A 25924-nucleotide genomic window follows, 5' to 3' on the forward strand; every position below is an offset into this window, starting at 1 on the left:
AGTATTCCTTCACTTTTATCTTTGGGAAATCTATTCTAAGAACTTAATCTAAATACAGAAAAAACTCACAACAAGAAAGTTCCCAGCAAAATAAACATATGAAAAAAAAATTAGAACTACTTAAATTATGTGGAATCATATTTAGTGAAAAATGACACAATTAATAAAAACTATGTTTGCCCTAGCTGGTCTGGCTCAGTGGACAGAGCATCGGCCTGTGGACTCAAGGGTCCTAAGTTCAATTCCAGTCAAGGACCAGATGTGGGACGTGGGCTCGATCCCCAGTAGGGAGCGTGCAGGAGGCAGCCAATCAATGATTCTCTCTCATCATTGATGTTTCTATCTCTCTCTCCCTCTCCCTTCCTCTCTGAAATCAATAAATATATATATTTTTTAAAATAATTAATTAAATAAAAACTATGTTTGTGAAGAGTATTCAAAAATATAAAAAATATTTGCAAAATGGGGACGAATTAAGAAATTATATATACATATATATATATTCATTAACTATGTAAGTATATATTTTAAAAACTGAAAACTAAAACAAAAACAAGCCCTAGCTGATTTGGCTCAATGGATAGAGCGTCTGTCTGTGGACTGAAGGGTCCCAGGTTCGATTCCAGCCAAGGGCACATGCCTGGGTTGCGGGCTCCATCCCCAGTAGGGGGCGTGCAGGAGGCAGCCAATTGATGATTCTCTCTCATCATTGATATTTCTCTCTCTCCCTCTCCCTTCCTCTCTAAAATCAATAAAATATATATATATAAATAAAATAAAACAAAAACAAAAAAAATAAAGACAAGAAAATATAGCAAAAAATTAAAGAGTTCTGCCTCCAGAATAATGGCAATATATGTATTCTGAGGGACTTTGTCACTGCAGAACAACTATATCCATTGCTGGGGTTGCAAAAAGAATGAGGTCTCCAAGAAGCCCCAGAACCACCACCTTCCAAAAATAAAAGCTGGCCCATGAGAGTGGTATAACAAGTCCATATTGAAGCCAATAGCAGCAGGGCCATTGAGATGGATCCTGCCATTGGTCCTAAGGAGGAAGGAATCACTGAGTCTGAAACTCAGAGATTAAGATCAAGTAATAAGCTCACTATTAAAGACCACGAAATATAGGAGAAGGCAAATAAATCTGTGTATTTATAAAGAGTAGGGAGACTTTGGCTGGTGTGGCTCAGTTGGTTGGTCATTGTCCTGTGTCCTGGTCAGGGCACATGCTGGGTTTAGTGCTCAATCCCCAGCAGGGGACAGTGCAGGAGGCAGCTGATCTATATCTCGCTCCTACATAGATGTTTCTCTCTCTCCCTCTCTCTCTCTTTCTAAAAAATCTTTAAATAAATAAATTCAGGAAGGTTGAAAAAAAGAGTAAGGGTGTAAGTGTTTAGAAAAATAAGCAAACAAGGTAAGAAAGGAATTTAAAAAAGAAAAAGAAAAGCAACACATAGAAATCAAATAGCAAGGTATAGAAACAAGTCCAAATATATCAACAATCACAATAACAATTAAGTAGACTGACAATTAAAATATCTTACAAGCTAGATTAAATAAAATATCCAGCTACAAATGATTACAAAAGAAATACCTAAAACATAAAGACATGAAAAAGTAGAAAATAAAAAGGATGAAAAAAGATATACCAGGCAAACATTAACTTGGATATGGCCAAAAAAATAATTATGAGGTGGCCCTGACAGGTTTGGCTCAGTGGATAGAGCGTCGGCCTGTGGACTGAAGGGTCTCAGATTCGATTCCAGTCAAGGGCATGTACCTTGGATGTGGGCACATCCCCAGTAGGGTGTGTGCAGGAGGCAGCTGATTGATGTTTCTCTCTCATTGATGTTTCTAACTTTCTATCCCTCTCCCTTCCTCTCTGTAAAAAATCAATGAAATATATTTTTTAAAAAATAAAAATTATGAGGTGGGTAGGAATTTGAACAATGACTAAATGCTACTCAGAATTTTTTTTAAAGTTTCAAATGGTATGAGGTCATGCTTTTATAAAAGCATAAAGAGCTCAATACAGCTATATTGTGGATGAAATAAAGTGGATTTCCTTTAAAACAATTTGAGATGAAGGTGGAGGGAGTAATAAGGAGTTAAAGTAAGACTGGTCATGAGTTGATCACTATTGAAGCTAGGTGATAGGTACATGGTGGTTCATTACACTATTGTCTACTTTTGAGTATGTTTGAAAATGTCCAAATTTTAAGTAAAAACAACTAAAAGAAACTCATTGGATGCAGCTAAAGCAGCATTTAGAAGAAAAATGCTTACATTAGGAAAGAAAACAAACCTAAAAGTTGAAAGTTGCCGAAACCGGTTTGGCTCGGTGGATAGAGCATTGGCCTGCGGACTGAAAGGTCCCAGGTTCGATTCCGGTCAAGGGCATGTACCTGGGTTGCGGGCATATCCCCAGTAGGAGATGTGCAGGAGGCAGCTGATCGATGTTTCTCTCTCATCGATGTTTCTAACTCTCTATCTCTTTCCCTTCCTCTCTGTAAAAAATCAATAAAATATATTAAAAAAAAAAAAGTTGAAAGTTAATGAGGTAAGCATCCAACTGAAGAATAAACCCAGAGAAAGAAGGTGATAATTAAGGCATGAACAAAAATCAATGAAATTGACTAGAGAAGAGGACATGTAAACAAAAATGAAAAGTGGGACATAACTATAGATAGACCAGATGTGAAAAATTATGAAAAAATAAGGAAAACCCTAGCCAGGTAGCTCAGTTGGTTAGAGAAACATTCAGATACACCAAGGTTTTGAGTTAGATCCCCAATCAGGGCACATACAAGAACCAACCAATGAATGCATAAACCAGTGGAACACAAATTGAGGTTTCTCTTTCTCTCTGTTTCTCTTTCCCTTCATCTCTCTTTCTCCCTAAAAATAAATAAAATAAAAATGAAAAAGAAATTTTTTTAATCTATTTCTATTGATTTCAGAGCAGAAGAAAGGGGGAGAGCGAGATAGAAACAAAGAGAGAATCATTGTTCAGCTGTTTCCTGCATGCCCCATACTGGGGGTCGAGCACTCAATCCGGGCATGTGTCCTTGCCCTGACCAGAAATTGAACCATGACCTCCTGGTTCAGAGGTCAATGCTCAACCACTGAGCCACACCAGCAGGGCAAAAAAGGAAAACCTTTTAATAAAAAATTGAAAACTAGCCCTAGCCAGTTTGGCTCATTGGATAGAGTGGACTGAAAGGTCCCAGGTTCGATTCCGGTCAAGGGCACATGCCTGGTTGCAGGCTCCCTCCCCAGTAGAGGGCGTTCAAGCGGCAGCCGATCAATGAGTCTCATCATTGATGTTCTCTCTCTCACTTCCTCTCTGAAATCAATAAAAATATATTTTAAAAAAATAAAAAATTTTGAAAACTAGCACAAAACAGTAAAGGTAAGGTATGAATTACCAAAAATGGCACGAAAACTGTACAACCCTATAATCATTCAAGAAACTAAGCCAGTATTTAAAAACCATCCCACAATTAAAGCTTTCAAGAAACAAGGTAATTCCAATCATTTTATACAGATTCTTCCTGAGGATGGAAAATGAAGAAATACTCTTTAATTTATTGTATGAGATCTTGAGGATATTACAAAGTAATCTCACTTATAAATATAACTGTAAAACTTAAAAAGACAGCAAATTGAATCCAACAGGATATAAAAAGATCAATGCATCACAACCAATTTGGGTTGACATTAATGTCATGAACCATATTAACCCACTAAAGGAGAAAACTATATGATCACCTCAGTAAATGCGAAAAAGGGTATCTGACAATGTTCAACACCAATTCAGCTAAAGTTCTTATTAAAACTTCCTAAACCTAATAAGTGGTACACACTACAGTAAACATTATGCTAAATGAGAAGTATTAGAAACATTCCCTTTAAAATCAGTAATGAGCCAAAATGCCCAGGATCATGATTTTTATTCACCGCTGCATTGTAGGTCCTTAGCTAGTATAGTAGGAAAAGACAAACATAAATAAATTTTTAAAAAATAAGAATTAGATGAAGTACGAAAAATAATATTATTTGCACAGGATCTGACTGTCCACACAGAAAATCCTAAACATCTACAAGTAACATGGTGGGTGGCTATAATATCAACAAGTGGGATAACGGCAAGTTATAAGATCATGTCAAAATTAAATCAAGCAATAAACTTATGTAATTTTCTAAAGGACAAAGCTTATAAGGTGTCAATGACTAGATCTAGCAAAAATGTCCAAAAACTGTATGAAATTTCATTCAAAATCCTAACAAGAATGCTTTTGCAACATCAAAAACTGATTTCAAAGTCTGTGGAATAACAAAATATCTACATTCCTGGAAGGAAAAAAGCATAAATTCCTGGGACTTGTCCTACCAAATATGAAACTGCACGCTATTATTGTTTTAAGAAGTAGCACTGAAAATCACTGGGGAAAGACGGGACTAATTAATAAATGGTGCTGAGTCAAATGGTTACCCTAAGGAGGAAAAAAATAATCCTGACAGATTAGTGGCTTAAATATAAAATGCTAAACTTAAAAAATCATTCTTAAAAGGAAATGAAAAACCAAGATTCTGCCAAATTTGAAACTTACCTGCATATGGAGCCATTCCTAATATAGTAGGCATCAGACCTCTGTAAAATCCAAGGAAACCGCCTTCCTTTTGAATGAAGAAACAACAGAAGTAAGATTACATTTCTTTCATTATGATAAACATCAAAGAACAAAGGCATACATTATAGCCCTGGCCTGGTAGCTCAGTTGGTGAGAGCATCGTCCTGATACTGCAAGGTTGTGGCTTTGATCACCAGTCAGGGCACATACAAGAAGCAACCAATGAATGCATAAATGAGAAACAACAAATCAATGTTTTTCTTTCTCTCTCACCCCCTCTCCCTCTTTCCGTCTCTCTAAAAATAAAAATCAATAAGTAAAAATGTTGCCCTAGCTGGTTTGGCTCAGCGGATAGAGCGTCGGCCTGGGGACTGAAGGGTCCCAGGTTCGATTCCGGTCAAGGGCATGTACCTGGGTTGCGGGCACATCCCCAGTAGGGGGCGTGCAAGAGGCAGCTGAATCGATGTTTCTCATCGATGTTTCTAACTTTCTATCCCTCTCCCTCTCCCTTCTTCTCTGTAAAAAATCAATAAAATATATTTTTTAAAAAATGTTTTAAAAAGCATATATCACCCTATCCAGTTCTGCTCAGTGAATGGAGTGTAGGCCCTCAGACTGAAGGGTCCTGGGTTTAATTCTGGTTACAGGCTCCATCCCTGGACCTTGTCGGGAGCGTGTGGAAAGCAACCAGTCATTATGTCTCTCTCATATCGATGTTTCCCTCCCCGCCCCCTCCTCTCCTTTCCACTCTCTTTAAAAATCAATGGAAAGCCCTAGTCAGTTTGGCTCAATGGATAGAGCATCGGCCTGCGGACTGAAGGGTCCCAGGTTCAATTCCGGTCAAGGGCACATGCCTGGGTTGTGGGCTCCATCCCCAGTGGGAGTTGTGGGAGGCGGCCGATCAGTGATTTTCTCTTATCATGGATGTTTCTATCTCTCTCTCCCTCTCCCTTCCTCTCTGAAATCAATAAAAATATATTAAAAAGAAAAAAAATCAATGAAAAAAAATCCTCAGGTGAGGATTAGCAGGAAAAAAAAGCATACATCATAACAAAAATATTCTGGGACCCACCTTGAAACACAGATGTGTTTTCATAAATATTATTATTATCAATTATTTATAAATAATAGAATAATTATTTAGATAATATTCAAAATATTTTTCTAAATATAAAAAGACGTTATAAATGAGAAAAGTAAATATATACCTTTGCATAAATTGTTTTGAATGCATGAATAATTCCTGTGTAAGTGTGTTCCCCTTTCACCTGGAATGCTAGGCGAACTCTAACCATGTCAAGAGGGTAAGTACAGATAACTGCTGTCATACCTGAAAAAAGTAGAAACTTAAATGTACAATTTTTTGACACATATATCTCTTTCCTATCATTATATCACATCATATATGTCATATCATTTGTTGTGTTCTCAAATTATAGCAATGATGAAAGCCTAATGAAATCAAAGGTGATACTGATACAATTTTATCATAATATCATAAGCTGAAAACAAACTTATAAATAAAGGGTCAATTTGTAAAATCTTTTCAAGCTCTGCCCATTGTGAAGATATATTGTTAGCATAAAACAGTACAGTGTATTTACTGTATTTTCACAAGTATTTTGTAAATTCTATTACTTGTCTATTTCAACATAAGATAGCAGAAGGAAAAATTATCTCCATATCAATAGGCAAGATGACATGTCACAGGCTCAGGTCTATGAACAGCACATAGCAATTGAGCAATACACGTTAGCGAATATTACTCACCAACACCATCATGTCAATGTAAAATACTCAAATATTTCTATACCACCTGGCCACCTGGCAAATAGCTGTTGCTTTTAGAAAGGGAAAGGCATTGCCCTGGCTGGTTTGGCTCAGTGGATAAAGTGTCAGCCTTCGAACTGAAGGGTTTTGAGTTGTGGGAGGCGGCCGATCAGTGATTTTCTCTCATCATGGGTATTTCTATCTCTCTCTCCCTCTCCCTTCCTCTCTGAAATCAATAAAAATATATTAAAAAGAATATATATATTCCATCAAGGACACATACCCAGGTTGTGGGATCGATCCCCAGTAGGGGGCATGCAGGAGGCAGCCGATCAATGATGATCGACTGCCGCCTCCTGCACGCCCCCTACTGGGAATCAATCCCACAATGTGGGCATGTGCCCTTGACCGGAATTGAACCTGGGATCCTTCAGTCTGCAGGCCAACGCTCTATCCAATGAGCCAAACCAGCTAGGGCAATAAAAATATTTTTTAAAAAAAGAAAGGGAAAGGCATTTATAAACACAACACATAATGTTAAAGCCACAGAGAAAAAGACTAACGCATTTGGCTATGTAAAACTTCTATATAAGGGGGTTAAAAACAACTTTTAGATGAACTTTTCTAAAAAATCACAAATAGCCGAAACCGGTTTGGCTCAGTGGATAGAGCGTCGGCCTGCGGACTGAAAGGTCCCAGGTTCGATTCCGGTCAAGGGCATGTACCTGGCTTGCGGGCATATCCCCAGTAGGAGATGTGCAGGAGGCAGCTGATCAATGTTTCTCTCTCATCGATGTTTCTAACTCTCTATCTCTCTCCCTTCCTCTCTGTGGAAAATCAATAAAACATATTTAAAAAAAAAAAATCACAAATAAGGTCAAAAGACAAATCTAAAACTGGGATATAAAATATTAGCAATATTTCACAGAAAAGAAAACAAATGTCCTAATTCCAAAACTCATAAAAATGAATATTTAAAGAATAGAAACAACTAAGAGAAATACAAATGGTCACTAAAATTTGAAATGCTAATCAATCTTATTCATAATTAATTTCCATGTATTAAAATTTTTATAAGATCCAGTGTTGGTATGTAGAGGAAAAGGCCATTGAAAGCATTATAGAAATCAGTTTGCCAATGTCTGTCAAAATTTAAATATACATATCCTCTGATAAAGCAATTTCCCTTCTGAAAATTTATTCTACAGATATAGTCACACAAGTACAATGTGTTATTTGTAAAACAGAAACTGAAAATATCCCAAATGTCAATCAATAGGGGACTGATTAAATAAACCATGGTACATTACCTTAGAATATAACACAGTTCTAAAAACAAAAAGAAAGAAATTTGACCTCTCAAAAAAAAGAATATAATACAATTCTTTAAAAAAAATAAGATCTATGTACTGATATAGAAAGGGTCTTGAGATAACTAAAAGAAAAGTTCTTATCCCATAGGGTAGGATTAGAAAAAAGCATACATAAGAAGTTATTAATACTGATTGCTTCTAGGGAGTGAAACTATTTTCACTGTATAGGAGTAGGTATTACTATAGTTGTTATAAGTTTTAAAAAGTTTTAGAAAAACAAAACAAAAACATTTTCAGAAGGAGAACTGTCAAAGAGACTGTATGTTTTTCCTTTGTTGTAAGTTTATTCCTTACCATCTCCTAATGTAAAATGCTCTTTTTGAGTAGAAATATCAATGATTTCTTATATAATTGAATACAGAAAGTTAACAAATATATGCTGCTTAATCAATGTCACACATATCAGCTAAACCAAATTAAATTTGTTAGAAATAAAATATACCCACTCCTCTTACCTGCCATAGATCCAGCCATTAATCTGTGCACATGACCAGAAATTCCCAGCTTTGTAGTAATGAACTAGAAACCAAAAACATCAAATATTTTTAAATAAGATATTTTAAAAATGCTACCCATTTCACTGTTTAATAATGAAGACTTATTTCAAAAGAGTTACAGAACTAGTAAAAAGAAAATCAGTATTAAATGGGAGTGAAATGAGCACACTTATATGAAGCTGGACAGCGCTACATCACATTATGAAGAGGTCAGATATTTCCTCATAGCCTCTAATTTTGTACTTTTACAGAGCAATCTACCTTAGAATTACTGAATATACTATACATTGATGACCACAGATAACGTGTGAATGGGAGTAGTAGGAATACAATGCTTCTTCAGACAATGCAGTCTTAATATACTGAGGGCATCCATTCTATCTGACAGGCTAGCTTAGAATGTTGTCACATCTCTAAAGTTTACTTTCATTTTAAGATACACTGTGAGCCCTGGCAGGTGTGGCTCAGTTGTTGGAGCATTGTCCCATACACCGAAAGGTGGCAGGTTTGATTCCAGTTCAGGGCACATACCCAGGTTGTGCATTCCATTCCTGGAAGGATGCTTATGGCAAGCAACCCATCGATGTTTCTCTCTCTCCCTCTCTATCTAAAAAATAAATAAATAAAATTTTAAAATGGAGTCATTAAAAAAAAGATACACTGTGAAATTTAACATACTTAACCGCTTTCTGTGTTAAGATGTCTGAATATTTAAGAGGATAAACTTTCAGTCAGCTAGAAAAAAGAAACCTGATCAATGAGTAAGACAGAAAAAGCTGTTAACTTATTAGATCTTTATTTATTAACAAACTTTTACAATATGATCTTGCCATTTTAGTAAGAAAATCAGCCCTAACCAGTTTGGCTCAGTGGATAGAGCGTCGGCCTGTGGACTGAAGGGTCCCAGGTTCGATTCCGGTCAAGGGCATGTACCTTGGTTGCAGGTACATCCCCAGTAGGGGGTGTGCAGGAGGCGGCTGATCGATGTTTCTCTCTCATCGATGTTTCTAACTCTCTATCCCTCTCCCTTCCTCTCTGTAAAAAATCAATAATATATATTTTTTTAAAAAAAAGAAAATCAAAAGCCACAATGTTCCTCTCCTAAAATTGAGACACAAAAAGCACATTAAAGAGCTATTAATAGTTTAAGCATTTATTATTATCTACTTGAAGGATACTTTGGCTCTTCTTCATAAGTGTGAATATAAACAATTTTCTCAAAAATGACTAATAATTCTGAAATAGATAACTTCAAAAACCAAGTTATATTTAAAATTTTAAACTATCACAAGTCTTACTCCTTCAAAAAGGCATTAATTTAGCCATCTTCCAAAGTAACTTTATAGGCCAAAGCAAATGCCTTCTCAACTAAGCATGATATTTAAGGAAACAAAAGAAAACAAAACTTCACCGTTTTGTAGTGCTCGAATGCCATAAACTGGATTGCCCCATAGGGAAAGATTCGAATCATCATTGCACCATTCCCTTTATACAATCCAAGGTATCCCTCCTTTTGGGGAACAGCACGCAATGTAGAAAATACTCCTATTTTTAGAAAGATTTTTAGAAAAAAAATATTGAAACAGAAAACTATCTAAATTCAAATTTTCATGACAATCACAGATAGATTACTAATGCCATCATTCATAATATAATTTTGTTTGATGAATTACATGAATAGTAATTTCTATATATAAGTTAATACTACTTAAAATGCCTCACTTGCTCAAATTACATAAATATAAAACATATAATAGCAAAAACAGCTACAAATTATAGTAAATTATATTTGTAATTATCATAAATTATATTCAACTATAGCAATCTAAAAAATATTAACAACAGAAATATATTCAAGGTCTATATACAGCAGTGCAGATGATCAACTCTATCTGGAAGGATGAAAAAAGTTTCCCAGACTGCCCAGATACATGTGTGGTTTGTTTACATAAGAATACTGCTAAATAACCCTAGGTGGTTTGGCTCAGTGGATAGATATAGCATCAGCCTGTGGACTGAAGGGTCCCAGGTTCGATTCTGGTCAAGAGCACATGCCCAGGTTGTGGGCTCGATCCCCAGTAGGGGACATGTGGGAGACGGCCAATCAATGATTCTCTCTCATCATTGATGTCTCTATCTCTCTGTCCTTCTTCCTTCCTCTCTGAAATCAATAAAAATATATATATTTTTAAAAAATACTGCTAAATAAAAGAAACAAATAAAAAACTATTAAAGCAATTTAAATTTGGGAGCAAATTTTCATTATTAGGACACTTTAAGAATGCTGATAAAGGCCTAAGTCCTGATCCTAAACATTGATATTTTTATTCTATTAATTTTAGGGGGTATAAGGACACGTATGTAATACCTTAATCAATAAAGAAAAATAATAATAATTATACATGCAAAAAAAGTAAAAACTAATAAAAAAGAGAAAAAAATAAGATTAATCACTAATCCCATTTGTAGTACAGACTTCCAATAAACATATCACTGAATACTTCCATTATTAAAGTATTTAAATATTTTTATTGATTTTTAGAGAGAGAGGAAGAGAGAAGAATAGAGAGATAGAAACATCGCCGAAACCGGTTTGGCTCAGTGGATAGAGCGTCGGCCTGCGGACTGGAGGGTCCCAGGTTCGATTCCGGTCAAGGGTGTGTGCCTGGGTTGCAGGCACTTCCCCAGTGGGGGATGTGCAGGAGGCAGCTGATTGATGTTTCTCTCTCATCGATGTTTCTAACTCTCTATCTCTCTCCCTTCCTCTCTGTAAAAAATCAATAAAATATATTTTAAAAAAAAGAAAAAGAAACATCAATAAGAGAGAAACATCATTGACCAGCTGCCTACTGCATGACCCCTACTGAGTACTGAGCCTGAAACTTGGGCATGTGCCTTCACCGGGGAAGGAATCAGTGACCTGTTGGTTCATGTGTCCACGCTCAACCACCGAACCACACCAGCCGGGCTACATTATTAAACTATTTAAATTCAAGCTCTTTCCAAATTTTTGAAACAAAAATTTGATCGAATATGAAAGTAAATCACTAGGCTCATTTTGAATTTTATTTATTTATTTATAATATATTTTAACTGATTTCAAAGAGGAAGGGGAGGGAGAGATAGAAACATAAATGATGAGAGAGAATCACTGATTGGCCGCCTCCTGCACATTATCACACTGGGGATCGAGCCCACAACCCAGGCATGTGCCCCAATCAGGAATGGAACCGTAACCTCCTGGTTCATAGGTCAAACAATATTTATTTATTTTATTTTTTCCAAAAATTGCACCATGGTAAAGCAGAATTCTCACTAATATGAAGTACTCTTTGGGCCAGGGGTGGGGAACCTTTTTGTGCCAAGGGCCATTGGATATTTATAACACAATTCACAGGCCATTACAAGATTACCAACTTAAAAATTAGCCTGCTACATTTGGTCAAACATTTAATTAACTCACCCCTCATGCCTTGGCAGAGCCAGGCCAAATGATTTCGCCGGCCCTCTATGGCCAGAGGGCCGGACGTTCCCCACCCCTGGTTTAGGCACTGGCAGTACTGCCCTCACTACACACTCACTGGACAGTAGCAAAAACCCAAGAAATGAATGGCTAACACATTTTTTAAAAGAAGCTAAAGAAGTTTTATTCAACAGCACATCTTCTGCCCAGCTGGTATTGCTCAGTGGTTGAGCATCGACCTATGAACAAGGAGGTCTTGGTTCAATTCCCGGTCGGGGCACATGCCCAGGTTGCAGGCTTGATCCCCAGAGTGGGGCATAGGGGAGGCAGCTGATCAATGATTCTTTCTCATCATTGATGTTTTTTATCTCTATTGCCCTCTCCCTTCCTCTCTGAAATAATAACATATATATTTAAATAGCACATCTTGCTGTAGCTGGTTTAGCTCAGTGGATAGAGCATTGGCCTGCAGACTGAAGGGTCCAGGGTTCAATTCAGGTCAAGGGCACATGCCTGAGTTGTGGGCTCGATCCCCGGTGGGGGGCATTCAGGAGGCAGCTGGTTAATGATTATCATCACTGATGTTTCTCTCCCTCCCTCCCTCTCCTTTCCTCTCTGGAATCAATAAAATATATTTAATAATAATAAAAATAATAAAAAGCCAACAACACCATTTTTTGGCTTGTATATTTTAAAGATACCTCAATCTCCCCACAAATTCTATTTCAAATTTTGCATACTTTGTAAGATATACTGTAACCCTTGGGATTCAGTCCTGTAGAGCATGAAATCTAATGTGCATATGTAATCTAATGATTACAAATCAGTAAACAAGCTAACAAAGATCAGCATGGGAAGAAGATTAAAGGAATAAAACAATCCTGCTCAGACATTCCTATGTTGGGTCATTGTAAAGCACTCCAAGATACTGAGTAAAATAATTTATCTCCTTTTCACCTTCAATTTAGATAACAAAAGAAAATAATTTCCTTCCTTTTCAGTTTTATATAATTTCTCAATAAATTCAAAGGTCTCATTCTTTCTACACATTAGCAGCACACTGTGAAAATATAGAATTCTTTGCTGGACAGATATAGTATCAATTTTTTTCTTTCAATTTTAAGTAAAAAATTAGTATTAAAAATATTGACAAGAAAATGAGCTACAATTAATATAAGATATAAAATATCCATTCAAAAATATTTTTTAGGGAATCCTTTCCTCCTCCCTACGTGGGAGTCCCTTCTGGGCGACTCTTTCCCTCTCCCTATGTGGGAGTCTGTACTTGTTCTTCAATAAATCTCCACCTTTGCTATACAAAAAAAAAAAAAAAAAAAAAGAATTTTTTTTAGAAAAATCACATTTAAAAAAAACCACTGAGAAAGAATTGACCCTTGCTGGGTAGCACAGCTGGTTAGAGACTTGTTTCGATAAGCCAAGGCTGTGGGTTCAATCACAAGTTGGGGCACATACAAAAATCAAATAGTGAATGAATAAATAAGTGGAACAACAAAGATGTTTCTTTCTTTCTCTCTCTCTAAAATCAATAATAGCCCTAACTAGTTTGGCTCAGTGGATGGAGCGTCGGCCTGCGGACTGAAGGGTCCCAGGTTCGATTCCGGTCAAGGGCATATACCTTGGTTGTGGGCACATCCCCAGTGGGGGGTGTGCAGGAGGCAGCTGATTGAGGTTTCTCTCTCTTTGATGTTTCTAATTCTCTATCCCTCTTCCTTCCACTCTGTAAAAAAATCAATAAAATATATTTTTTAAAAAATCAATAATAAAAAAAAAAGTATGTGGCATCTTCAAAAAATAATAATTGATTCTTATCCACTCTGTTAACCCCTAGAGTGCCAGGGAGCGCGATCGGCAATTTTTTTTTCTACTAGTATTTTATAATACAATCAGCAGCCGAAACCGGTTTGGCTCAGTGGATAGAGCGTTGGCCTGCGGACTGAGGGGTCCCGGGTTCGATTCCGGTCAAGGGCATGTACCTGGGTTGCGGGCACATCCCCAGTGGGAGATGTGCAGGAGGCAGCTGATCGATGTTTCTCTCTCATCGATGTTTCTAACTCTCTCTCTCCCTTCCTCTCTGTAAAAAATCAATAAAATATATTAAAAAAAAAAAATACAATCAGCAAACAATATATGTCAAAGATGAAAACAAATGTAGTAAAGGTTTCCTGAAGTTTTTGAATATGTAACTTCATTTACTTGCGATTCATAATTTTTTTCCTAAACTGCTGTAAAATCAGCAAAAATGCCTTGGCAATTTTATTTTTTTATTTTTAATTTTTTTAAAGTCACCACTGTTGGCAGAAATTTTTTTTAAAATATATTTTATTGATTTTTTTACAGAGAGGAATGGAGAGGGATAGTTAGAAACATCGATGAGAGAGAAACATCGATCAGCTGCCTCCTGCACACCCCCTACTGGGGATGTGCCCGCAACCAAGATACATGCCCTTGACCGGAATCGAACCTGGGACCCTTCAGTCTGCAGGCCGACGCTCTACCCGCTGAGCCAAACCAGTTAGGGCGAGGATGTATCTTTTTGATGCATTTACCAAAAATGTCCTCCAAAAAGGCTCCAAAAATTATTACTACCATCAATGATATATTATTTTTTTAATATATTTTTACTGACTTCAGAGAGAGGAAAGAAGGAGAGACAGAAACATTCATGATGACAGAGAATCATTGACAGGCCACCTCCTGCACACCCTCTACTGGGGATGGAGCCCTCAACCCGGGTATATGCCCTGACCAGGAATCAAACCTGGGACCCTTCAGTCCGCAGGCCAACACTTTAGCCACTGAGCCAAACCGACCAGGGCAGTGATATATTATTAGTGTCCATGTTAATTAAATGGATTTTTATGTTTGTAAAAAACAACTAAGGGCTTGATATTCTTTTAATAATGTACATTTACCCATATATACTAACTGCACTGGATTCTGCTTACACTAAGATTTCTTGAAGGCATATTTAACTAAGTGTTTAAGGGAATAACCATATCTCCATCACTGATTTTACTTTTTTAATCAGGCTATGCTGTTAACATGTCTGTCAAGGATGTGACACATTAATCCCAATAAACAATGATTCAAAGATTTTGGTTTAGAGGATATCAGCACCCTAAAATGATTATAACCACTACTGCAAATGAAAAGACTAAATTGGATAAGAGCTAGCCCTTGTAAAATATGCCCCCAAACTTTAATTCCCTTTTGGATCCTCTACTGTAATTCACAAATGGAAACAAAGCCTGCAGATGGATAATGTTTTCATTCATTTTTTCTTTAGCATCTATTAACTCACCTAAATGTTTGTAATGATGATTGTGAGCTTGTAATAAAACTTTTACTCGATCCAGAGGAGCAACTGTTGTTTTAGCACAGCATCCTGCAATACCTAAAAAATGTAAGAGGTTAGGGAGAAATTGCATCCATTTCTTTCCAGATGGAAATCATTATGTGTTCAGCCAACATACGCCCTCTGATCTTTCACGTGTTCTTCCACTGCCCAGTAGAAGTGATATGATGTGCAGATGATTAGCCCTCGCTCTCTGTAACTTACTAAATGAACATGTCATACTTAAAATTAAGTGTGGCCCTAGCCAGTTTGGCTCAGTGGATAGAGCGCTGGCCTGTGGACTGAAGGGTCCCAGGTTCGATTCCAGTCAAGAGCACATGCCCAGGTTGCGGGCTCGATCCTCAGTAAGGGGAGCGCAGGAGGCAGCTGATCAGTGATTCTCTCTCATCATTGATGTTTCTATCTCTCTCTCCCTCTCCCTTCCTCTCTGAAGTCAATAAAAATATATTTAAATAAATAAATAAAATTAAGTTTGAAGGTGTAAATCTGTCTCCTAATAACTGGTGAACACTGGGAATCTTGCTACATGTGGTTATAGAGACACTTGAAGGTATTTACTCAACTGTAAGGCTCTATCTGAAGCAACCTCCTCTTCTTTTGTATAACTTTTACATTGAAACAAACAACTTTTACCATAAAATTCAATCATCCTTTCATACATTCAGCAATTATGTATTTGGCCCCTACCATATGCCACCGTGCAGTCATGTGGATGATAGTAACATACATACAGGACAGCCCTACTAGCTTGGAATGCTCCTAAGGAGATAATGTATAAAGACTTTTTAAAATATATATATATTTTATTGATTTCTTACAGAGAGGAAGGAAGAGGGATAGAGAGTTAGAAACATTGATCAGCTGCCTCCTGCACACCTCCTACTGGGGATGTGTCCACAACCAAGGTACATGCCCTTGACTGGAATCGAACCTGGGACCCTTCAGTCCGCAGTCCGACGCTCTATCCACTGAGCTAAACCAGTTAGGGCTGTATAAAGACTTTTTTGCTATGTTGTTTGAGCTGCCTTCCTCACCGCAATTCATATGTTGAAAACTAATTCCCAATGTGAGGTCATTCAGAAGTGGGGTTTTAGGAGGTGAATGGGTCCTAAAACCTAGGGGTTCTGCATGTTTATGTTTATAAAACATAATATGATTCAACCATTATTAGGGCACCAACAATGGGATTACTGCCCTTATAAATAAGGCCCCAGACATCCCTGGCCCCTTCCACCTTCTGAAAACACAGCAAAGAAGGTGCTGTCTAGTCTTCACCAGAATGTCAAGTTCATGATCTTGGACTTCCCAGCCTCTAGAACTATGAAAAATAAATGTTGTTGTTTATAAGACACCCAGATTATGGTATTTCTGTTAGAGCAGTTCAAATGAAATAAGACACCTTACATGTACATGATTCTTGATTTAAATGGGTTACATCCTGATATTGTAAATCGAAAATATCAAGAGTAGAAAATGCATCTAAATTAAGGGTGGCCGAAACCGGTTTGGCTCAGTGGATAGAGCGTCGGCCTGCGGACTGAGAGGTCCCGGGTTCGATTCCGGTCAAGGGCATGTACCTGGGTTGCGGGCATATCTCCAGTAGGAGATGTGCAGGAGGCAGCTGATCGATGTTTCTCTCTCATCGATGCTTCTAACTCTCTATCTCTCTCCCTTCCTCTCTGTAAAAAATCAATAAAATATATTTTAAAAAAATAAATTAATTAATTAAGGGTGAATTTTACTGTGTATAAATTATACCTTAATAAAACTTATTTTAAAACAAACTAATCTCCTTGCTTCCATATTTACCCTCCTACAGTGATTTTCAACAGAGAAACCAAAGTGATCCTTTTGAAATATGTCATATCATTTTTTGCTCATTGGTTAGAGTGTCAGCCAGTGGAATGAAGGATCTTGGGTTTGATTCTGGTCAAGGGCATGTACCTTGGTTGCAAGTTCCATCCCCGGCCCTGGTCAAGGTATGCAGGAGGTACCAATCCATGTGTCTCTCTCACATCAATGCTTCTCTCTGTCTCTCCCCCACCCTCCCACGCTCTCTAAAAATCAATGGAAAAAATATCCTCAGGTGAGGTTTAATAAAAACAACAGATTCTTTTGTAGTTTCAGATACTTACTGCCTCCAATTCTTTTCCTCTTTTTAATAGATTTTAATTGGTAACTAACTGTAAGATACATAGAAAAAAGTGCACAAATCTTAATTATGCCACTTAACGAATGGTGAATTCAATCATGTAAGGACCACCCAAACCAAGTTTCAAATCATGAAACTTTACCAGACTCCCAGAATTCCTTTCTGCACACCCATAATCACTATTTGTCCCTTCTTCTCAGAAATAACCAATCAGCTTTCTGGCTTCTAACAACATGGACTTAGTTTTGATTGTTTTTAAACTTTATACAAATAAAACCACACAGTATGCCTTGCTTTGTGTCTGGCTTCTTCTGTTCAATATTATGATTGTGAGATTCATCCACATTGTTGCATGTGAGAGGAATTTATTCATTTTCAGTGTTGCATAATATTCATCATATGATTATACCATATTTTGATAATCCTATATAATAAAACCCTAATATACAAACAGATCAAATGGCAGAACTACCGGTCGCTATTATGTGCACTGATCACCAGGGGCAAAGGCTGAACGCAGTAGCTGCCCCCTGGTGGTCAGTGCGCTCCCACAGGGGGGGCGCCACTCAACCAGAAGCCAGGCTCATGGCTAGCAAGCGCAGCAACAGTGGCAGGAGCCTCTCCCACCTCCTCTGCAGGCAGGCAGTAAGGAGCGAGGGTCCCGGACTGCAAGAGCCCCGGACTGTGTGAGGCCCGCAGGCATCAGGCCTAAGCCAGCAGGAGGACACCCCCCAAGGGGTCCCAGACTGCAAGAGGGCACAGGCCGGGCTGAGGGACACACACATACTGCACAAATTCTGTGCACTGGGCCTCTAGTGTGTTATAACATTGAGGGACATTTGGATTGCTTCTAGGTTTGGGCTACCATGAATGTCATGGATATGAACAGAAATATATATGTTGAAATATACCTAGGAGGGGAACTGCTGGATCATATGGCATACAAATGCTCAGCTTCATAGGTAACTGCCCAACTACTTCTCCAAACTGGTTGTACCAATAGCATAGAAGAGTCCTGGCTGCGCCCTAGCTGATTTGGCTCAGTGGATACAGTGTCAGCCTGCGGACCCAAGGGTCCCGTGTTTGATTCCGATCAAGGGCACATGCCTGGGCTGCGGTAGGGGGCATGCAGGCAGCAGCCGATCAATGATTCCCTCTCATTTTTGATGTTTCTAGTTCTCTCTCCCTCTCCCTTCTTCTCTGAAATCAATAAAAATATATTTAACTGGCTAGTGTGGCTCAATTCGTTGATCATTGTCCCATACACCAAAAATATATTTAAAAAACTATATATGTGTGTGTGTGTGTGTGTGTGTGTGTGTGTGTGTGTGTGTATATGAAGGGTCCTGGTTGCTATCCTCACCTACACATACCATGATTCTATATCAAAGTCTAATCAAATCACAAAATGTAACATGTCCAAAACTGAATTACTCATCTCCCTGCTACAACTATCATGAAAATCGCTACAACCATCATGAAAGTTGCTCCAACCACAGTCTTCCATTTCAGCAAATGAGCACAACCTTTCAGCTGCTCAAACCAAATGAGGCACTCTTGACTTATCTTCCTTACCCCATTTCTAATCTGTTAGAAAATCCTATTTGTTCTATTTATATCCAGATTATCACAACTTTTCACCACCTCTCCTGTTACTGACCTGATCCAAGCCACCACCCATCATCTGAATTACTGCAATAACCTACAAACTAGTCTCCTTGCTTCCATATTTACCCTCCTACATTGATTCTCAACAAAGAAGCCAAAGTGATCCTTTTGAAATGTGTCATGTCATGTCCCTTCTCTGCTCAAGATTTGCAATGCCAGCATGTTTCCAAAGTCTGGGTGTAGCCACGGGTTCTCCAACTGCATGTGAGAGCAACCTGGAGAGACTGACAGCTCAGGTTAGCATAATACCTGCAGCGGCCACTTGCCTTTCCTAGATATTATTTCCTAGATATTAAAACAACAACAACAACAAAAACGCCTACAATGCCCCCAACTTCATCCCAAGTGGAAGTCAGAATCTTTACAATGGAATGCAAGGCCCTTCCGTTTCTGCCTCCCTTTTCTGTCTCTAACCTCCTTCCCCCATCAGCACCACTGCTGATCTTTGAACAGAGGAGGCCCTTTCCCACTTTGACGCCCTTGCGCTCGCTTTTCTCTCCTCCTGACATGCTCCTCCTTAGCCATCAACTAGCTAAACTCTCTCCCCTCTTCAAGTCTGCTCGAGTGTCACCCCCCAAAGGAGACTGGCTTCGACCATCTTATTTAATATGCACCCACTTAGCCTCTCCATGTCCTCGCCCCATTCTCCTTTTTACTTCCTCCCATTGCATTCAGCACCTTCTAACATACTATACAACTTATTTTTTTCATTTTGCTTATTGTCTTTCTCCACAACCAATGCAAACTCCAGGATTCTGCTTTGCTCCCTGATGTACAATGAGCATGTAGCAGGCACACAGCAGGCACTCAAAAATGTTCCTTTTACAAATAAATGAATGCCCTTTTCCAGCAGCAGAATAAATTCTTAAAATTACTGCAGCAGGCAGATAGGATCTTCCTATAAGACCTCCTAATTTGAATTTTTTTTTAATTCTTAGCCTTAACAAGTAAGTGATGACAACCCACACCGTCAGTTAAGAAAGGGTAAGGATTGGAACACCTCTCTGTGGGAAGGCAGAGGAAACTCCTCCGAGACAACAGGAACCTCCTGGCCCCACAGTCACACCAACAGTGGGGCTGCACCAGCCACCTGCCCAGTAGCGGTGGCAGAGTTGACCAGAATCCCTGGAACCAGTTTTGCATAATTTCCCAAGTCATGTTTAAACGGCTCTTTGTTTTCTTTCAAGCAAACAGCAAAATTCAATCCTACACGCAGCCCCCTGTGGTCTTTACACAAGAAGGCAGTGCCCTGCATGTTTCACTGAGATCCTGGGGTCTCTGTGAGAGACTCCCCTCTTCTCCCTAAGAACGGGTGCCTGGCTCTGCCCTTCCGGACCCTTCCTGCCCGGGACCCTGCGGTCACTAGTCAGGTGATTATTAGAAAAAGGTGACAGCATCTGGCAGGGCATGGGAGCTGCCATTGTCCAAGGCTGTCGCCGCGGGCGCGGGCCCTCGGCCTGCCCCTGCCACCCCGAGCGGCCGGGTCCTCCCGCGGACACCCACCTCCGGCCAGGAAGGAGCGCAGCCAGTAGAAGTCTCGGCGGGCGGTGGGCGCTGCGGCTCCTGCCGCCTGCGGTATCGCGGGAGGCGGGTCGGCCGCAGCCAGGGCCGCCGCCTCCGCCGCCATCGGGACCGGGGCCGCGTCGGAAGCTTTAGTCGCCAATTTACAATCCCAGGGCCGGAGCCACGGCCATTGCCGGCACTGACAGGGCTCCGACCGCCGCGAGGGCGGGGCGGAACAACACCCAGCGGCGCCGGGGAGCGCGGGCTGATGACGTACAGGGAGCGGGGCAGGGCCTCTGCCGGAAGCGGAGTTGCCCTGACTTGCAGCTTCCTCCTCTGTTCAGACGGCAGACGAGGAGCGTGGCGGAGATGGGCGCCTCCGTCCAACCCAGAACTTTCTCCCCGTCCTTTGAACTGTGTTGACCATTGATCTGTACCCGCCCTGCGGGCTGTACTCTGACTTCCCTAAGGTGAACCCTGTCCAGCGCCAGCCTTCGCTTCTTGCCTCTTTCTAGGAACCGCTGACGTTGCGCCATCTCCCGCCAAGTTGGTTCCGCCTCTCAGAGCTCATTAAACCTCAACTTCTACCCTGTCTAACCTCCTAAGCCAGGGGTGGGAACCCCTGGCACGCGAAACCCTCTCTTATAATCTTCCATTTACAATTTTTTTCTTAATATCAACTTTTTTATTTTTCAGATAAGTTCAGTGTAGGTGCATCTTAGATAAATAAATAATTTTACATAACAAGTTATCTTAAAGACCATAGACATGGATTGACGAGAGAGGGGAAGAGCAATTTCTATACCTCTGCCTTAACTCTCCCTGCCTTCCTAGATCCGACCAGTGTTTTGGTTTCATCCACATACGCTTATGAATCTTTGTTTTCAGTGATGAATTTTGTTAAGTCTCGTAATAGGAGTAGCCTAACTGATGAAAGTAGTAGCTCGTGCATATCTCTGAAGGTCACGAAATATAAACCTGATGTAAAATCTCTGTCATCACAGTATGGAGTTTCCTTAAAAAACTGAAAATGGAACTCCCATTTGACCCTGTGATCCCACTTCTAGGAATATATCCCAAGAAACCAGAAACACCAATCAGAAAGGATATATGCACCCCTATATTCATAGCAGCACAATTCACCATAGCTAAGATCTGGAAATAGCCTAAGTGCCCATCAGTAGATGAATGGATTAGAAAACTGTGGTACATCTACACGATGGAATACTATGCTGCTCTAAAAAGGAAGGAACTCTTACCATTTGCAACATCATGGATGGAACTGGAGAGCATTATGCTAAGTGAAATAAGCCAGTCAATGAAGGAAAAATACCACATGATCTCACTCATTCATGGATAATAGAGACCATTATAAACTTTTGAACAATAATAGATACAGAGGCAGAGCTGCCTCAAACAGATTGTCAAACTGCAGCGGGAAGACCGGGGAGGGTTGGGAGGCAGGAGATAGGGGGGTAAGAGATCAACTAAAGGACTTGTATGCATGCATATAAGCATAACCAATGGACATAAGACACTGGGGGATAGGGGAGGCTAGGGGACTGTCTAGGGCGGGGGGGGGGGGGGGGGTAAAATGGACACATATGTAATACCCTTTGTAATACTTGAAGCAATAAATTTTAAAAAAATCTATTTACTTCTAAAAAAAAAATCTCTGTCATCAGTGATGCAGCAGCAAAAGTCCCACTGATAATATCAAATGGATTCATAAAGTTTTTTGTCGGACTATCAGTGTACATGTATACATTAAAAAATAAATGTATTTTTCATCATCATATACTGTGTTTTTGTCGCTTGAATGAATTTTATTTCTTCAAGGTTCTTCACATACGTACACCTTAAGAGATATCAAGTAGGCGTACATGTTCTCAAAAAATTAGGGTTGGCACTCAGAAGAATTTTGAGTCAGAGATTTTGCTGGTTTTGGCACGCACTCACAAAAAGGTTGCCCACCCCTGCCCTAAGCATTCGCTCCACCCTACCACCTTTTCCGAAGAAATGTTGCTAAGGCAGAGTATTCTTTCTTCGGAGCCCTACAAATTACACCAATATTAACGCCTTTCTCAATCCGTGCCTTCTGCTTAGCTCTCAACTCCCACGGAGCTCTCCTCCCCACCAATCCCAAATCTCTGCCCTGAACTCTTAGAAAGTCCCAGTTTCTGCTCCCTGGCCCACTGTGTTTTTTGTTGTTGTTGTTTTTTTTTAATATATTTTTATTGATTTCAGAGAAGAAGGAAGAGAGAGAGATAGGAACATCAATGATGAGAGAGAATCATCGATCCGCTGCCTCCCGCTCTCCCCACACTGGGGATCGAGTCCGCAAGCCGGGCATGTGCCCTGACCGGGAATCGAACTGCGAGCTCCCGGTTCCTAGGTCGACGCTCCACCACTGAGCCACTCCAGCCGGGCTGTGTTTTTGTTTGTTTGTTTTAAATATATTTTATTGATTTTTTACAGAGAGAAAGGGAGAGGAATAGAGAGTTAGAAACATCAATGAGAGAGAAACATCGATCAGCCGCCTCCTGCACACCTCCTACTGGGGATGTGCCCGCAACCCAGGTACATGCCCTTGACCGGAATTGAACCTGGGACCCTTCAGTCCGCAGGCCAATGCTCTAGCCACTGAGCCAAACCGGTTAGGACTCACTGTGGTTTGTGTGTTTTTTGTTTTTCCAGTCATTTAAAGCTTGATTTTATAAAACACAAAAAGACATTAACAGTTCTGTATCAGCGGAATTGAAACAGGAGAATAGCGACAGATTTGTAAGTGTAAATTATATACATTAGTCAAGTAATTGAGGGTTTTCAATATAGAAACTATACAAATGAAATAAATGGCAAAAGGACCTGCTAGGAAGACTGTGACTGTGGCTGATCAGTTACTTTAGAACTAAACAAAGATTCTGATATTCGGACTTCTTTTGCTGTTCCATAGTCACCTAGACTCGGAGTCAGGCTACTTGACTGAAAGTTCAGGCATTTCGCTGAATAGCAAAAGCTTCCCATCTCCAGTTTCCACCTTCAAAGGAGGTGACATTCCAGTGCTGACGAGACCTGCTGGTTCCCTTCCACGAACAGTGTCAACCCTACGGAAATCCTGTCAACCCCCTGGAAAGTCAAACAAGCACAAACAAACGGACAGCACGCACAGTGCAGTGAAGTACAAGGCTAAGTTTCCCCACCTCAAAAGTATCAATGAAACAAAACAAGAACTACAGTTGACTCGGCCTCAGGACACACGTGTGGGATTCCATTCCGCCCCGGGGCCTTCAGTCGTTGGCGGGGATCTTGAAGGCCACCCTGCTGTTCACCTTGTGGATGGTCGTCGTGAAGGAGCGCAGGCGGACCTGCTCAGAACCGGCAATGAACTGCGGTCCGGACTCTTGCCACTTCTCAGGCACAACCAAGTCTTTGTCTGTGTAGATCAGCAGGTCAAACGAACAGGAAGCCTCCAGCAGCGGCAGGAAGGTCACCGTGGCGGTGATCTGTCCGATCTCCGAGCGGATCTCGTCCTGGGTGGCTTTCTGAGACTTCTCCCTGGGTGCACTGTCATCTCTGGCCGTCTTGTCGCACTCGATGTCAAACTGCCACCTCTCCAGGACCTCCCCGTCTTCAATATTCGAGATGACCACCACCAGCTTCTGCACGGAGCGCTTGTACAGCCGATCTTTCAGCTGCTCCACCACTTCGTGAGCGCGGGGTCCGTGGTGACCAGCAAGGCGAGCCCGTACTTCTGCACGCGAGTGAAGGTTTCAGACGGATGAATGCCGCGCTGACACAAAATGCTGTTGATGCCAAAGGAGAAGAATTCGGCCACGATGTCGGCGCTGCCGCGCAGGGTGATGCCCTGCTCCCGGGACAGCTGCCGCGCCATGGCCAGGCCCCGGTCCCCCCACCCCCTGCCCCCACCCTCCCCGCACCAGGCCTCCGCGGAGCCCCAACAGCTCCCGCCACTCGGTTCAAATGTCTCACTGTGTTTTTTTAACCACCCCGTTGGGCACTGTTCTCTTACTGTAAGCATCTCATCGGTTCCACCCTGGTCAAAATTCATTTCTAGTCTTTGTGACCAAAGTTGTTCTGACCTTTTATCGTCTCATAAATTACTATTTATTATTTTCCTCAATACTTATGGCTCCAGCCTTCCTAATTACTGGGCACTTGTCTCCTCTTCCTCTTTCGATGGATATGCCTCTGCAAGGTGTTTCTAGCCACATCTCATCGCTAATGATGAGTCCAGTCTTCAAGTTTATTTCCTCCCAGATTCCCAATTTTAAATTTCTACCAGAAAATACAGATCCATATAATAATGTGATTATTTCTAGTTTACATGTCTAATGTAAAGAATCAAAAGCTCCCCAAAGCGGAGATGGTTGTACAATATTGTGAATGTAATTAATACTACTGAGCTGCATATTTAAAAATGACTAAATTGTAAATTTTATATGAAGTATATTTTATCACAATAAAAAAATACAAAGAAAAAGCTCCCTAAGGTTTTTTTTGTTACAACAAAAGAGAAGTGTCTAGATTTTTATATTACGTAACTGCCCCAGTTTCTAGTGCTAATGTGTATCTTTCCCCTGTCCTATAGGCTGTACTGGTATACTTCTCCTCCTCCATTTCCATTCCCAATGAGATATACCTTACAAATGTAATTAACCACTTAATGGCTCCAACTCCAAACTCAATCCAAGATCAAGAATGAAAAGTTGATACAGATAATAATTGACAGGTCCAGTAATTTATTTATTTATTTTTTAAATATATCTTTATTGATTTCAGAGAGGAAGGGAGAGGGATAGAAATATAGAAACATCAATGATGAGAGAGAATCATTGTTCGGCTGCCTCCTGCTTGCCCCCTACTGGGGATCAAGCCCGAAACCCAGGCATGTGCCAAACCGCTTAGGGCTCCTTCATTTTCTTGATCAAGTCCCTCGATCCTGTCTACCTTAATTTCAACCAAACCATCCATCATCATTTTTGTCACCAGATTTAAATGCCATGCCCGATTTATGAAGTTTCTGAAATTCCAAATCTTCCTTATCACCAACCTCATCTCGAGTGACAAAACCTTCCCTATTCCCTGGGAAACGATGCTTTTTAATCTTTTTCTCTGGCGCTGAAGCACCCAATGTGTTCTTTATTTGCGCTATGTCATTCTTTATTTCTGTTTTCATAGTTATATCTTTTCTCAGGCTGTTGAGCATCTTTAACATCATTATTCTGAATTCTATTTCAGATAAATTTCTTATCTCCATTTCATTTATCCCTTCTTCTGGTGAATTCTCTTGTTCTTTCATTTGTGGGTTGTTTCTTTGTCTCCTCACTTTGCTGCCTGTTTGGGTTTGTGACTATGTATGAGGTGGATCTGCTATGCCTCTCAATCTCCAGTGCAGGACAGTGCCAAATGCTGTCTCTGCCTAGAGGCTAATTGTTGTTCTCAGTCTCCTAAGAGGTAAGGTG

The 25924-nt window shown here is 40.1% G+C and overlaps 1 protein-coding gene, 1 non-coding gene and 1 pseudogene across 5 annotated transcripts in view; 1 reads left to right on the forward strand and 2 right to left on the reverse strand.

Annotated features, from left to right (window-relative positions):
- The window catches only part of SLC25A16 (solute carrier family 25 member 16), a 28246-nt gene extending 7555 nt beyond the window's left edge, over positions 1-20691 (reverse strand). For 2 of the 4 annotated variants that reach the window (XM_036336913.1, XM_036336911.1), the window contains exons 1-6: positions 20439-20691; positions 15062-15154; positions 9688-9821; positions 8235-8298; positions 5845-5966; positions 4616-4682 (exon numbers count right to left, since the gene is read on the reverse strand). In XM_036336913.1, the coding sequence (XP_036192806.1) occupies positions 4616-4682; positions 5845-5966; positions 8235-8298; positions 9688-9821; positions 15062-15154; positions 20439-20562 (604 nt within the window). In that variant the 5' untranslated portion in view covers positions 20563-20691. Of the gene's footprint in view, positions 1-4615; positions 4683-5844; positions 5967-8234; positions 8299-9687; positions 9822-15061; positions 15155-20438 lie in introns of those variants that run through there. The other 2 variants (XM_036336909.1, XM_036336912.1) reach the window with 2 other exon arrangements.
- On the forward strand, positions 19092-19214 carry LOC118670362. Its single transcript, XR_004972274.1, has one exon. It is a non-coding gene; the product is annotated as a small nucleolar RNA SNORA44 (small nucleolar RNA).
- A 2542-nt stretch (positions 20692-23233) lies between the features above and the next one.
- On the reverse strand, positions 23234-24333 carry LOC118670250 (annotated as a pseudogene).
- Between the last annotated feature and the right edge of the window lie 1591 nt (positions 24334-25924).

The sequence above is a fragment of the Myotis myotis genome, unplaced genomic scaffold (genome assembly GCF_014108235.1).
Source record: "Myotis myotis isolate mMyoMyo1 unplaced genomic scaffold, mMyoMyo1.p scaffold_m19_p_15, whole genome shotgun sequence".
Lineage (NCBI taxonomy): Eukaryota > Metazoa > Chordata > Mammalia > Chiroptera > Vespertilionidae > Myotis > Myotis myotis.